General features: G+C 37.9%; 1 protein-coding gene across 1 annotated transcript in view; it reads left to right on the forward strand.

Annotated features, from left to right (window-relative positions):
* The first annotated feature begins 2792 nt into the window (after positions 1-2792).
* LOC114473707 (transmembrane protein 132D) overlaps positions 2793-17064 on the forward strand; it is a 62969-nt gene continuing 48697 nt past the window's right edge. Inside the window, exons 1-3 of the mRNA XM_028463476.1 lie at positions 2793-2869; positions 13703-13839; positions 14199-15123. Coding sequence (XP_028319277.1) covers positions 2793-2869; positions 13703-13839; positions 14199-15123 — 1139 coding nt within the window. The remainder of the gene's footprint in view (positions 2870-13702; positions 13840-14198; positions 15124-17064) is intronic.

Here is a 17064-nt window from a genome sequence, read left to right on the forward strand (position 1 = left end):
TTCATCTCTCGAGACAGAACAGAATCTGTTCATTTTTTAATTTTAATGTGCATTTAGAGATTCCTAAATGTTTTGCCAAAGCACAAATCAATTTTAATCAGCCTCTGCTGTCAGGAGACGGTGGGATAATCAGTGATGCCTCCAAGCTTAGCGCTGTCACCCTGGCTCTGGTACCACAATGCAATATAACAGTCACTGAGCTACTGAAGAAGGCCACGGTTCGTTTGACATAATGGTCTGTCGCCGTTTCAGGGGATAATGAGCAGCAGGGTGTTGGAGAGGCTAAATAAACTGTGTCGTCTCTCGGAACATACAACGATACAGAACCACCACCTTTACTGCTGAAGGACTGGATACCTGTCAAATAGAAGCATAAACATGCTGTACACCTGTTACCTACAGATATTTAAAAAATACAACTTCATATAAGTATTAAAAAATAATTTGACAATATTGACCCAAACATAAAATGGTATAGTGGTCACAAGATGCATGTCGATGTAATTGGACATCTTTCCTTGCAATTTGTAAAATCTTATGCTCCTTACCGACTAAATGATACATATAACTAATTTATTTATTTAGACATAAATAAACAAGTTAATTTCCCAAATGTAGGTCTGTAAATAGGTATGGGATAATAGGTATAGTACAGGGGTCTGCAACATTTACTCTCAAAGGAACCATTTAACCTCATCTCACCAGGATTAAAGTCCTCCTGGAGCCAAGAAAAATACCTTCTCCATGAAGACAATACAGTGTATTAAATCATATACAGTTAAAATTATATAGAATAATGTTTGATTTAATTTGACTTGATTTTTATTGATCATGTAAATGGCAACTTAAAATCAGTTTAAAATAAAATAAATTGACATCAAGAAATAAAACAGTATCTTGCATCTTCAAATTCTTGCGCATCTCAGTTTACATGAACACAATGTCATATAAACAATTTTTTTTTTTTTCAGTTAATGTATTTGAAAGGCTACAAAAAGTAGCTTGAATTTGATAACACATGATCATATGGTCAACACATGCTAATTGCTCATTTTTTTGCCACACATAAAGCATGCATATTTAAACGGCACATTGGCGGTTAAATAAATCCGTTCCCACACAATTAAAATCTCTATTTTCTTCCTGAATAGTGTTTTTCTTGGTTTAATTATTTTACCAGGGATTTAAAACTGAAGGTTAGCCACAGGTGCAGGAAAGTTGTCGGTCTGTAGATGTTGCAGGAGGTGAAGGAGGAAGGTGCTGAGTCATTGCACAATGTGATTTATTTTTAGGTTAACAAATTGTTGAATCTTGATTTTATTCGTCATTAATCATTAATATCCTCTGTAAAAAAAAAAAAAACTCTTTATTTCAATAGTTTTTTTGAAGCTATAGGGACCCATTGCAAAAGAGTCAAAGAGCCACATGAGGCTCCAGAGCCGCAGGTTGCAGACCCCTGGTTTAGTATTAGCATCACAAGCCCATTATTGTCTATCCTACTATTGTATATTAGTGTATCGCGCCACCCTTACTATTTACCTATAAGGGATACATCTGGTAATAAGCAATGACCTTACATATATAATTTAGGTGCAATATCATCTATTTACCTCAGAATAATTGTAATTATAATCATGGGTGCACATAAGTGGTGCGTAGGTGAGCATGCGCTCCCAAAATACATAACCCGCATCAGATAAAAAGCTGGAATGGGTACCTAGTAAGATTTGGGGATACTTAGAAGCTTCTGATTGGAAGCTGATTTGTCTTAGGTTCTTCGCCACAGGTGGTCAATATGTGTGGTTCAGTCGATATATGTCCAATGAGCAGTGTAGAGAGGAAGGGCTACAAACACAGATGTTTTGTGCTAAGTGCACTGAGTAGGAGGTAGTCAGAGAACAAAATAAAAATAAAAAAAAACTACAGGTGAAAGGTGAGGGAAATGAGTAAAAGAAAACAGAGCCAATTTTGGACACATTTGAATGTAATGAACACTTCCAGAGCAAAGTGTGGACTGAACCATCTGAAAATGCCATATAGCACAGGCTCCACAAAAAACCTGCCCAGACAAATGACTGTAGTGTGAGTTAAGTATTGTTTTTTTTTTATCTCACCTAAATGTGAAAGAAGCACCATTATCTTTACTGTCAATTGTCAACTGAATTGCCCCTATGGTATAAATAAATATTTCTGATTATGCACTACTTTGATGTTTCCACCTAAAAAGAACAACATTTCACTCTGACAAACAGACAGGTAGTAAAAACTTCCGTCATCCAGCTTTTGATAAGCACGTTAATCATAGACGGCTGCAGAAAGTAGTGCTAGCAAAGGAAAAACATAATCACAAGCTAAACCAGTGAGACATAAAAAAGGCCTTATACATCCATATCTTCTATTACTGAAATAAAAGAAGGGAGCCAGGAGGTGAGTGAGGAGTTTTTCTCCATTGCTAAAACACAAAACCTGGTACCTGGAGCACAAAAACCCAAACCTTTTCGTCATTCCCAGAAGCACACACACATTTCCCATAACCATAAACACAATTCATCTGTTTCCATACATGTCTCAATATTCAAAACGCTTTCTGCAAAACCTTACACAAAAGTGGCTCATTCCACAAACACATGCACTCAATATAATTATTTCAAGGTATCATAACTTAAACTCAGAGACCACACTTTTCTCCAGGTGAAAACACCTAAAAATTCTCAACACACCAATCAGAGTTGTGGATCAATAGATAGAGCCTAGAGGCATATTCATGTGCTTTGGAACAATGGATCCCGACCATGCAGAGGTTGATAGAAAACAGAGAGGACGGGGACAAGGACGAGGAAGAGGAAAAGGGAGGTGACATCAAAGATGGGTGAGTTAGCATTAGCAATCATGGCATCCTCCACCACTGGGTCCATACAACACTGCACTACTCCTTCAGTTGCACAATCACATTCTCCATTAGGAAAGAAAGTCAGGGTAACCAGAGCACACTATGTTGTCATAATTCCAGGAAGTTCATTTTGTCTCCTTTCTTTAAAAAAAAACACCATGTTAAAGACTATCTATAAATGCCAAAATGCTTTTTTCTGCAGGATACAAATGTATTTGGGTAGGAAGTAGTGCTGTTAGGCCGTAAGGTGAAAGCTGTATCGTTTCATATCCGCTTTTCATAGTTCACCTTATGGCCTATGTTGATTAGTGGTTTGCATGTCTGCCTCGAAGCAAGAAGATCCTGGGTTCAAGCCCTGGGGTGGACACTTGAGTCTTTTCTGTGTGGAGTTTGCATGTTCTCCCCATGCTGTGTGGGTTTCCTCTGGGTACTCTGGCTTCGTCCCACAATCCAAAAACATGACTGATAGTTTGATGAGAGTCTCTAAATTGTCCAGAGGAGTGAGTGTGAATGTCTGTGTTGCCTTGCGATGGACTGGTGCCCTGTCCAGGGTGTACCCCCATCTTGCACCCAGTGTGAGCTGGAGATAGGCACCGGCAGACCCCCGTGAGCCTAAAAAACAGGAACAAGAGGGTCTGAGAATGGATGGATGGATGGATGGATGGATGGCTGTTTCAATTTGTCATATTTTGTTGTAAAATGTCAGAGTGACTGTCCTCTATGGGTTGAAACCCAGCTATTACAATTGATTTTTGCTATTTGCTGAGAACAAGATCATGTGATGTTTGGGACCATCTTGCATCACAAATGAACACTGTTAGCCCCACCCCTTTTATAAAAACTAGCACCTGTGGGCTCTACAACCTGTGGTGAGTAGGTTGGATTGAGAGAAGAGTGAATAGAGAGTAGGGATTTATCTGTTAATCATATTAATTATCTGTATCTGTACACGGAGTGGGCGGGGCCTAACCCGAAAGTGGGTGGGATTGACTTCACTGAGTGTCAACCACTCAGTGAAGTCAAAAAAATTGGTTCGATCCTGCTGAAGGTTAACAAAAAAAAAAAAGAAAAACAATCTCCAACAGGTAGAGACGCAACGCAAGCACCACGACTGAACAAACCCACGTTTACCAGAACTCTACTGTTTAATCAATAAGTACAAACCGAAGTAAAAACAAACCTGAAGCTGAAGAAACCTTAAATGTTGATGGAAAAGACCCCCAAACCTGAGTGGCTGAGCAGAGACAGAGCTGTCAGTGAGCACGCAGAGCGGAGCTGCTGCGGATACACAATCAGATAGCAACATATCTGTATGTGTGTAAGGGAGAAGCGCTGTGACTGACACACAACGCAGACACAGTCAGCTATTCAATTAGGATTTTCATTCAGTCCGAGCACAGTTATTGACTCGTATTACTTGTATAATACTCGGATTCGGCAAAAGTACCGGACACTCGGCTGAAACGAGTATCCGGCTCAACTCTAACAGAGAGGTATAATGAGTAAAGAGTAGCTAGTTAACATAGCATAGATTGTTCATTGGAGATTTTATAGTATAGACTGGCCCATAATCAAGGCATTTTTTGAATTTCCCTCTTGGTGGCAGGTCAAGGGCAGACCCCCGCGACCCTGATAAACGGGAATAAGCGGGTATGAAGATGGATGGATGGATGGATGGATGGATGGATGGCAGGTCAAGAGAAAGCAGGGGTTTATTTACTCTTTAAGGTTTTGTTTATTCATACATGGTTTTTCTGGACATTTTATTTGAAAATGCTTTGATGCTTTTCTTATGAAAGAACTTGTAGGGATACATCAAAGCATATCACCTCAAGTTGACAGTCAAAACATGTCAGGACATAAAATATCCTGAAAAACCTTGTCTGAATAAACGAAACCATGACATTTATTCCACTATGTTGTCATTTGGGAATATTCCATTGAGCTGCTTTGCTTCAATGACCACCCCAGGTGTTCTTTTGCTGCCAGTAAACTCCCCTTTTCTGAATCCAATAGTGAAATTTGTCTCAGCATGGTGGTAGAGTGTAGAACCGAAACCCATACACACAGCACAATCTCCTGGAAGCAATAGTGAGTGCCTGTGAGGTTATTTCTCTAGAATCTATCCGGTGGGATCCGACACACAAGGGGATATTTCCCACGCCGCCTGGCGAGAGAAGACATAATGTGTGATGTTGATGAAACATTATGGGCTGAACCTGACCTGAGACAATATCATGCTGATGTTGAATATGGAAATACTATGATTAAACCCTATTCTGGACGTTTTAGTGACAGTGTGTTGAAATGAATCCTTCCAGTTAATAACAAACACCCACGCAGTCTGTTTTAACTGCTTGTGTGTATTGTCTGAGGGTAAAAACTGATTGGGACCCAGAAGCTAGACGTTTGTGTGGTTGGGTGTGAGTTTTTAAAAATTGCGTGTGAAGATTTCAGAAAATAGTGAATTGTTTGAGGAAATATCTGAAATGAAATAAAGAACAAGTGCTAATTTGAAGATGATCCGGATCAATATCCCAAATCTAGATCAGTTTTAAAAATCAAAAAAACCCTCTTTCATCATTGGCAAAATTTGAAAACTCATACCTCTGTTCCTAATGTTCTTCTATCAACCCACAAAGCGTCATCTGGGTCTGGAAGAAAACCCACGTTGTGGATAAATTGATTTTCTTCAATATCTTCGTAACATTTAGGTGACGATGCAATACGGGGACCGCTATGATGTGATAGAGGTCTGCGCTCTTTCAGTGCGTTCCAGTTTCACATATTTGTACATTTAATTTTCAATAATTTCATTGGAAAGCTTCATATTCTGTGAGGCTTTAAAGAAAAGACATGTTGTAATGCCTATAGCACATAAAGTAAGTCAAATGTCTCGTTATCGATGCATCCCTAGCTCTAAGCTGTTTGTTCTGTTCCTGGAAAATACGTATTTAAAAAGTGAGAAACTGAGCACCAAGTAACAACCCGGAGCCAACCAAACAAAAAAGTTTTGTGTGCCCCTGTATGTTTATAATTTAGAGCTTCTTTTTTTATGTAATGTACTTAAAGTGTTTATATGTATTTATTTTAGAGGCAGAAGCATAAAACATTAGAAGACATGGAACTAGGGCTGGGTGCTAGTATCTCAATATTTTTTTCTCAAAATGGCGATATACGATATAAATCTTGATAATTTTAATTCAAATAAAGTCTTACCAGAAAGACAATTCTGGGTTTAATTTGCTAATGCAAAATGCCACACAAGCACATTTATTAACAAACAGCTGCACAATATGTGTGGCTTTCGCCTTTTTCTTGTCTAAGGGACAGCACGTGTGAGTGAGTTCTGTAGCGTGGCTTGTTTAGGGGAAGGTCTGGATTAAGAAGCACTCAGAAATGTATTTAACTGTGCTTTTAATGCTTTTAATCATATATATCAATATATGTGATATTGTAATTATTATCATATATTTTAAATCTTGACATATCTCCCAGTCCTACATGAAACTGTTTCACAAATGCATATTTTTATATTTGTGTTTTTAGCCAAGGCAAGGCATCTATTTTTATTTATTTTTTGTAGTGCATCCACTTTGTTTACCATATAAAGCAATATAAGTTATAACATGCATGTGTCCCTGTTAAATCAACACATAAGTCAAACTTTAGATTGCATAAAGGTGGGATCATGTTTGAATTATTGTCAAAGTTGGATTTTAAAAGGATCATTGTGTGTTTTATAGTATTTTGATGATCCATGGAAAAAAATGTAGATACTTTAAAAAGTGAAAAGAGATGTAAAACGTGCTGCCTGGATCTATGACTGTTTAGATACAGGTTGAAAAATGTTTCCCATCCATCCATCATCCATCCATCCATCCATCATCCATCCATCAGTAACATTATGAGGATCATAGTGTGTCCATGTGGGTAACCCGTATTTATTCTTACTTGGTCAAATTGAGTCGCGCCACAGACAAATCGTTGATCTTCGACCTGCATTTAATTCACAGTCCATTCCGCGCTCTCACCGGCGATTAGACCCACGTGGTGTGCTTTAATCCGCCCGAATGCACGTGCTAAGTGATGTGTGTGACAGGAAGGGTCTGCTGCCCCAGGCTGTGCTGACTATCCGGCCATTCCTGCCCCTGTTTGGAAAATATCACACCATCCCTTACAGAAGGAGACTCTTACCAACACGGCGCATATTTCCATAGAGGACGGATCAATATAAGGGTTTTTTTGGGGGGGGTTGTGTTTTTGATTCGCTGAAGTTGGAAGTAACTTTTCAGGACTTCACTGCGCACGCAGAGACTTTTGGTTCCTGCGCTTTTTGGAGACCCGTGTGCGTAAAAGTCAGTAAAGCATCCTCTGTGCGCACTGGATCACATCCCAACACTTCTACACAATGATGATCCGTTTTCTGCATTTCCTGCCAGTGATGGTAGTAGCATTAATAACTGCTGGAAAAGGTGAGATTTTATTTTATTTGTTGTTTCCAATTGTTTATCAGTTTTTATAGTCTGTATTAGGGTTGCACGATTATGGCCCAAACGATAATCATGATTATTTTCATTAATATTGTAATCATGGTTATAATCACAATTATTTATCATAGTAGGGAAAAATCTGCGTTTTTACAAACAATATGTGGAAGGTTTAGTGAATTTACAGTGAAAAATTAAACTTGAAAATTGAATTATAGTTAAATAAAATAATGAAATTAACATTGAAATGTACTAAAGGCTAACTGAATGAATACACTGTTACAGCGGGAATTCTTGACCATATTTTAATAAATGTAATTATTGCCGGGGATCAGGTTAATTTCATATTGGAAACCAAAATTGTGATCACAATTAAAATTTGATTTATTGTATAGCTTTATTTATGTAAAACTGTAATAGACTGCCTCCTTATATGCTTTGATAGCATATGTATACACATGAAAGGCCAAATCATTTTTTGTGCACCTATTGCTGTCTCTGATCTGCTTTATATACACAGTGTAGTGCAGTAACCTGCTGTTTCATGATGTTCTCCATCAATACACACCATTTAATAGACTGTTGAGTCTGTGTACCTGATGTGTCCAGTAGTAACAACAGTTTAAAAAGTGGTTTCAGCTGTTTTTTCCCCCCCAAAAAAATAAATCTATTATTCATGGTATTTTTATTTGGCTGCTCACAGGGGACATACAGTTTTCTGTTCTTCTATTTTAAGATGTTTGCTTGGTCGCCTCAGCTCATTTTGTCTAAATGAAAGTGACAGCACGCTCTCCGCTGTGCATCAGGATGCTTCATCTGTGGGATTAAAGCGGCCTGCAGCTCAGCTGAGGCTGCACAGCTGTCTGTCTGCTTGTTTAAAGATAACCTGCATTGGGAGCCATGGAGTCAAACAGCCTGTCTCACTCTGATACACATATCATGCAAAACACTACTTTCTGAGATTGCTTGGATTTAAATGCATGAATGGCTTTTGCAGCAGCATGCACTGTGTTCCGAGCTGTGTCCTTCATAAATGTAAACATGCCCATATGAATGCAGAAACAGTTTAAAATGACAAATACCTAAAATAAAAATTTGTTAAGAAACATGTCCTTAGCTGTCATACCGTATGTGATTTTTTTTTTTCAGACAACATAGTTATATATACATTAATAAATACTGCCGGCCCGGCCAACCTGTAGTACCTATTTTCCACCGGTTGGTGAGTATAACACTGCGTTCACACCGAATGCATCTTCTGTGGTGCCGGACACGTCTGCCGCACGTTGCTTTTTATATATGTTTGAAGTGAAGCACCGCCCACCAGTGACACATCTAACTCGGTGAGTTTCACTGCCTGCTGAAGCGAGGAGTTGCGCTCCTTTTTCTCCTCTTATTAACATAAACCACCAGTGAAAAAAGCCGATGTGATTAGCACCTAATGCTATCCTAGCTCAGTGCTACAGAGAGAACTTTTACCTGCTACTACCACTGATTCTCCTCCACTTCCTAGTCCAGTCCCGTTATAAAGGCTGTCGTACAGCTCCAGGTGGTCATACACCGGTGTCCGTGTTGACGTGACGTCATTATCCACAAAGACTCTGATTGGCTTTTGTCATGCGAAACAGTCACAGGAGTTAAATATTTTCAACTCTTGCGAATGTGCGAATCTGACGAAAAATCGGGAGCGAGCTCGCACGGCCGACGCTCTTGACGAGCGAATCGGACCGCGCCGTCGCACGGGAAAAATTTTGCATCTGGGACGCATCTATCCATTGACTTTGTGTGTAATCTGGTCGCACAAACATTTCGTGACACATTCGGTGTGAACGCAGTATAAGCCTATTTACAGCAGAGCAGTCCCTGAACTAGACCATCTCTGGTAACAAACATCCATCAAACAGATAAACAGTGCACTTCCTGTGAGGTTTACAACTAACAAACAACTGTTTAAACATCTTCACTCATGAACACATCACACATGTAAAGCTGACGATATACATCGGCCCGCGTGAGCCCGCCAAAAACATTTGCGGGGTGCAGCAGAGAATATTGTCACCTGTACATTCAGTGGTCATGGACCGGATATGGTGGAAGCGTCGATTTTACTCAGTAATATGCCACCTAGTGGTCACAGAAATTGCTTGCAAATCTCACATATTGCAACTTTAAAGATAATTATTTTCTATGAATTGCATTTTTAAATTATTTTTATTGTGGCTTCAATTTTGGGTTATAGTGCTGAGTAAGCATATATATCCAAACAGAGAGAGACATACTTTATGATAGTGGTTCTCAAACTATTTTGGTTCAAGTAACCCCTTCATTTTATTTCTAAATCCAAGTGTGTTCAGAATTCTATGAAAAAACAACTATAGAGCATAATGATGGAATGAATGAGAAATAACACACGTTTTAAATAATCCCATTTTATTCATGTTAAACATTATGAAACCCTTTATTTCTAACACTTTCATTTGTTTATTTTCCAATCTCTCCGTTTCAACCACCTGTCGTGTCATCACGTACCCATAGGGATGCACGTACCTCCATTTGAGAAGCACTGCTTTATGACAGTAGTCAACCTCAGAATGGGAGAAAAAAGTCTTATATTCATGTTGAAAATCAAACATGTCTCTTGTGATTTTTGGAGATTGGTAAAAATATAAGGCAGATGGTGCTTAAGCTGGAGAGGACAAACATCTGGCAGGGAAGAATGACATTAAGAGTTGATCTAATGGGTGAATTTTTAAACCATTTTTGGAAAGCTCAATTTTCTTCACCGTATAACATTTGGAAGGATTTAAAATCAGGTCATTTTAATACATTTTTAAATTGTTCTCATAATTCCTCTTTTGTGGTGTTTTTTTTTTTCCCTGTGGTAAACTGCATTGTGATTTCTGGATTATCATAAAAAGTAATGTTAGTCTGAGAGACTGTTAGTGGAGCAAAATGCTTAAACAAAGCTCAGCAATAGAATTTACTGTCACAAATACCATTTTTAGGAAGAGATTCTAAATTTTGGGCATTCATTCAGCCCTGTTTAGTTTATCGTCTGATGAAACAACTTGTTCAGTAAGGCATCAGACTTATTCAAAGGTGACGGTTGCTGAACACGTGCTTTCAGGAAATGTATCCCTTAACCTCACGTAGCCTGGATCATAAAAAAAGTTTTTTCATGGCCTAAAACAAAATTAAAAAGCTGGATCTAAATACGTATGAAAAAAAGGATTAGATAGTATTTAGAGAATATTATAAATAGAAGTATTATTAGTAAGGGTGTCCCAATTCGATATCAATATTGGATATCAGTCCGATATCAGCCTGAAAACGAATATCGGATTTCGGATTCAAATTTCCAATTATTTAAAATGTATTTATTTATTTATTATTATTATTATTATTATTATTATTATTATTATTGCAATGATTTTTTTAATTTATTTTATTCAATTGTAGAATACTGTAGATATGATATTGAAGGTTAAAATGTATGTAACCAATTGTTTAATAATAAATGGGTCAGTTTTGCTCATACCTACTGTTGCTGACTATTGTTCTGTGTTTGAGTGACATCACTTGATCAAGACTAACAAAATAAGTTTTTTTTTATTAAAGAAAAAAAGTAATTAAAGTATGTATGATTCATGCTGGTATCAGATCAATATCGGTATCGGCCGATACGCAAGGCTGCAATATCGGTATCATATCGGAAATAAAAAAATGAATAAAAAATGTATTGGGACATCCTTAATTATTAGGGCGATCCCAACCAAAATAAATGCAGAAATATATAAAGAAAATATACAGTATAGCTGATTAATCAGTAGCAAAACAACATTTCCTATGATTTAAAACATGTCTTTGTTTGGGGAAAATAGTTAAAAATAATTTTGTACCACCTTCAAGAGATTCAACCCTAACAACAAACAGAATGCAGCTGAAAGACTATATTATAAACTTTATTTGTAGATAACCATCACATGCAATAAAAAGCACTTAAACGCACACTGGTGGAAGTCGACGTGTTTGACAAACTGTGACATAGTGATTATGTTTCAAATGTTTCCATATTCCGTCTCCATTTTTACATCACTTCCTGTTCTGTCTCTGTTTCATCGGCTTTCCCTAGTCAGATGTCTTTACGGGCTTTCAAACTTCCCGAAATTGCCAAACATGTGTAATACGGTTAATTGATATGATTATTTTTATTAATTGTGTAGACCTGTGTTTCTCAAATGGGGGTATGTGTACCACTAGGCCAGGGGTATGCAAAAGAACTACAGGGGGTACTTGAGAGAGATACATTGGAAAATGAACAAACAAAAGCATTACAACTATGGGGTTTTATAATGTTTATGTTTTAGTTAAAAATGATAATCATAATAATGCTGATGAAAATTATCTTTTAATTAGAACATGAACTGAAAATACAAGAGTCAGTCTTGGTCCCACAAGGGAGGAAGATGACAGGATATGATAAAAACTATAGAAATATTTAGACCACATAACCAACTAAAATGTTCTTCTTGCATTTGGAATAAAAGTTAAACTTCAATCACCTGCATTTGACCAATATTCAGCACAGATACAGTTAAATAAATACATCTGCTATAGAGAAAGCTCAAATAAACTTTATTCCTGGAGATGCTACTGTAGGGATGTTAAAACTAACCAAGAATGTTAAAGTCCATATTCTGTGTGCACACTTTACTGTGTGCTCTGTGTGCATCAATAAAGTTGGTTCAAGTTTTGTCTTTTGTATTATATCCGTTAATCACAAAGGAAGTTGCATTCATCATCAATAGCAATCAAAGGAAAGTTTCTGTCTCGTGGATTGTCTTTTACCTTCTTAGGGTGCTTTCACACATACAGTCAGGTGGACTCAGTGTGGTTCAGGCGGTGAATCTGCAACATTGTTGCATTTTAACCAAAAAAAATCCTAAAACATCCCCCCGCAGAAAAATCATCTATAAAGCAAATAAGGTCTGCGTGTGTGTGTGTGTGTGTGGAGCGAATATCTCTCCGACGCGGCTGGTGACGAAAGGTCCGAGGTGTCTCCAGGAGGTGGGGGCGTTCCTAGGACGACTCAGGTGTATTTACACCTAAAATGGCTGCCGTCAGAGTTTTTAAAGATTACTCAAACATGAATGAAACAAGGCAACGCTCCAGGCATGTTTTTAATGTGGGAATGACATAGTCATCTTGAAAAAGTTGAGTTTACATAATACCCCCCCTTTAAAATGACTCAAAATACACAAAACTAAATATTTATACAAAAAGTACGCAAAACGACAACAGAAATGCACAAAAATATACAATGGGCTCCAAAAACACACAAAATGACAAAATTACTCCAAAAAACATACATTACAGAAAAATACACCAAATGACAACAACTAAAATATGTAAATGACTCAAAAAACACAAAACTAAATAATTATACAAAAAATACACTAAGATGACAAAAGAAATGCACAAAACTACACCAAAAAACATACAAAAATACACAAAATAACTCCAGAATCATACTACAATGGCAACAAAAAACAATAATTATACAAAAAAATGCACAAAAACACAAGGAAAAAATAAAAAAATACACATAATGACTCCGAAAAACCTACTCATTTGGTCATAATTGACAACTCTACTGAAGCCCCCACTATATGAATACATACTTCCGACAAGCACTGTACTAGTTAATAATAATTCAAAATAATCCATAATCACATGATGCCACAACCTGTGCTGATGCTCTACATAAACACAGAGATGTCTCCACCTGTCAGCCCTCAGAACCGTCATATCACCGGTAACTTACTGGTAAGGATGTGTAATATGTGAAGATATGAGAATATAAATATATATATATATATATATATATATATATATATATCTGTGTGTATATATATATATATATATATATATATATATATATATACACGCAGATAAAACAGAGCAGTCAGGTGTGCAGCCATCGCTGATCATGTGAACAGTTTGGGAAAACAGAGATGAGTGAAATAAATGAATGATGTGGGAGAAATACGGAAGGGAGTTAAGAAATGTGACGTGTTTGTTTGTGTGTGCTGACAAAGCGACTGTGAAAATGGATGGATGGATGGATGGATGAATATTTGTGTGTGTTACTGCTGGAACACTGGGTTGTTGTGAGTGTGTGCTCGCGCCTGTTACCGTGACGGCAGGCACGCAGCAGCAGCAGCGGCACACCAGCTGCTGCTGCTGCCTCTGAGCTGTCACTGATGGAGTTGCTCTGTTACAATTGCACTTCAGTGTAAAGTCCTATGTTTGGTCCTGTTAGCTTTCTCACCATGCTTCGCTTGAGCCGAACCGAGACCTACATTTTTCAGAGGACCAGAGTTCGCTTGTTTGCTCCGCACCAGAGTTTCAGGGATTTTTCACACATCGCAAAAAGACTGGAGTATCTGAGGAAGCGAAGTAAAGAGTGATGTGTGAAAGCACCCTGAGTGTAGTAAATGTGAGACAAACAGTGCAGTTTTCTCCTTACCTCAGATTCTATAGAAGACCAAACATTCCCTCTGATCAGAATCAGAATCAGAATAGTTTTTTATTGACCAAGTAGACTTTAAAACAAGAAGAGTTTAAAAAAGAGTGATGGTAGCCACAATCTCCTTTCCTACCTCTCATTCTCCTACACTGAAATATTTACTGCTACAGTGACTAACATACTGTACGTCATAAGCCACAAGCTTATAAGCTACTTGTTTTTAGGTCAACTTCAGTTCAAAATCAAAGATCTCTGATCTGGTATGTCATTGTGAATTGTTTCTTTGCAGGTGCTGGGAGCCAGAAAGCTGCAGAGGTTTCTGGAACACGCTCTACTCCATCTCCACTTTATCCCTCTGTCAACTTTCAGGTTGTCAATGTGAACCATTTGTTTCTACGTGAGGACAAACCAGAACAGTCACAGAACTCCAGCTTTCAGCCTCAGACTCAGACGTTTCTCATCAACGGTCCAGGTGCTTTGGTCCTCCCGCCATCAGTTAATGCTTCTTACGGCCCTCTGACCATCGATGCTTCAATTGCTTCAGACTTGCTCCTCACTGGGCGCAAAATCCTGCCTGTCATTTTGGTGCGTCAGATTCGATCTTCATCACCTATTGTGAAGATTTTATTTCACATGCCGAGGAACTGGAATATCACTGTTGGGCAACAAGAGGAGCCCAGAGAAGAAAACTGGAGGAAAAACAGAGAGTTTAAAGCCAAAGATGGAGCCCACTGTGTGACGGCTTACGCATTCTGGGAGACAAGAGAGGTCCGTGGGGCCTGTCTTGTGTCTCCTGGTGGATTTTGTGTCGCACATTTGAAGCTGGAGCCGATCTGGTTCAGCTCAGCCAGCAGATCAGGAAGCTCCAGTAGAGAGGCTGAAAGAACCAAGGGAATCAAAGGGCTTCAAGGGAACGTTGTTGAAGTTTATTTCCAGAGCCGACGAGACCAGTCAGGCCAGTGCGCCCCACAGGACAGTCTGGAACGAGTGGGTGTTGGGAGGCAAAAAGATCCTGGAGGAACCGGAATCCCAATGAGGAGGATAGGAAGTGTCACCCTAGTTAGAGCTCCACCTGGGAACCCCATATTCCTCCGGCTCAGGCTGGGAGGTGCTTTGGTCGTCCAAACCTCCTCCAAACCACTTAAGACTTCAGCCGTGGCAACATTCTACATTTTTCTGGCGAGTACATCCACTTTGGAAAGCTTTACACTGAGGTGAGAGAACATTCGTTTTCCCTAATAGGAGGCCTTAATAGGAATATTGATCTCTATGAATGCAATTAACATTTATACAGTAAATATATGATCATCTTTCTATTAACACTTGATCACTTTAAAATGAAGACATGTTGAAATGTCGGTAGGTCAGCTTTGCTTTGGTTAATGAAAGTGTTGGATTTGTCAGGAAAAGTTTTCAAGCTTGTCCTTTGATAACGTGCTGGTCAAGCTTTCTGGAGTTGGGTCAGTGTTAGGGGTGAGTATTGGCAAGGATGTTGCAATACAATACGTATTACAATACTTGGGTCACGTTGCGATATATCGCGATATTCTGCCCAGTTAATATCAAAATTAAACGTAGAGATGAAAAATCAAGTTGCTGTAAATGTTCATCAGAAGATATTGATCATTCAGAGGACAAATTGAGTCAAAACTATTTGCTTCAAAACATCCTATTTATTATTTATTATTAGTGTTTTCGCACATTTTCACTGAAAAAAAGAAAATGCAGTTTTATACACTGCCATCATAAAATAAAGTGCATCAAGTAACCGTTGCATCACAATGAAAGCATTGTAACCACTGAAATATTGCACAAAACCACAAAAATATTGATTAAAAATGTTAAAAAAAAAACATCAACTTTTAAAATTAAAAAAAAAATCGATTTAAAATCAACACCCAAATAATTGTCAGTGTATGTTTTAATTATTGAATTTTTTGTTCAGAATGGCACATAAAAATAATAAAAACAATGTGAGTAATTCTTTGATTTTAATAAAAAAAAAAAGATAGAGATTTAGAAATTTCAAGGCATTTTTTTTCCCGTTACACAGCAGGGCTGAAATTCCTCCCCTCTTCTACGTAACACGATCCTCAAACATGCTCTTACTTGGAAAACTCTCACTTCTGGTCAGACAATATGAAAAAAGAAAAAATAGGTGTTTTTTTTGTTGTTTTGTTTTAAAAGTGGTTTTTAAAGTATTATTATTACGGAGCCCCTAAAGGCACACGGATATTTTTTTTTTTATTGTATGCTCACGTAATACTAGTATTGCGTAAGCGAGCATGTAAAGGTAGTTGTTAACCCTAACCCTAAGGCTGAAATAAAGCTTTACTAGATGTTCTAACATGATTAACTCCATACGAGCAGAGCATGTAGCCTGATGACTGACATTTATAAACGTCAGTCATCAGGCTACATGCTTAAAACTATTACGTGCTCCCTTAGAACTACTTTTACGCGCTCACGTATTAGTTTCATGTGCTCATGTAAAGGTGAGCACGCAATTAAAAAAAAAAACATCCGCGTCCCTTTAGGGGCTCAGTACTTCTTGACCCTGACGAAGATAAATACCCTGAATAGTAATGTTAATTTTAAAAATCAAAAACCCATAAATTTTTTTTATGAACAGAAAACGTAATAACCAAAACATACAATCTGCAGGTGGCAGAACAAGCCTGCAATCCCCAAGATGAATATGACAGTTTTATAGTTTTATTATGGGATACAGCAAGTGAAGATGATGTTCACGTTGAACAATCTCTAGCTACACAGGTCTTTAGAACTGTCTGCAACGCGTCATAAAGTATGTTTCTGCTCAATGCCTATAATGTACTTATTCAAAATATATCCTTGAACAAGCATCAGACGTGTCTGATGAATTTCATGAAAATGGATCGTTTTTGTAGCATGAAAAGCCTAAAATTACTCTAAAGCTATGTTGAATCGTTTGGAAATGCACTAAATTTGAGTGTCTTTATGAAAGATTTGCCCCATGCATTTAAATGGTTTCTTAACACTCCTGAATATTGATGGAGGCTCACCATTCGAGGCTGTGCTGTAAAATGCTTAAGTGCCATTTGACTTGTGTCGTCTGGCAGTTTCTCGAGCTTAATAAATTTTGGACATGCTGTCGGCTGCCTACTTCACGTTCT

Source organism: Gouania willdenowi, chromosome 12, assembly GCF_900634775.1.
Source record: "Gouania willdenowi chromosome 12, fGouWil2.1, whole genome shotgun sequence".
In the NCBI taxonomy this organism is placed as follows: Eukaryota; Metazoa; Chordata; class Actinopteri; order Blenniiformes; family Gobiesocidae; genus Gouania; species Gouania willdenowi.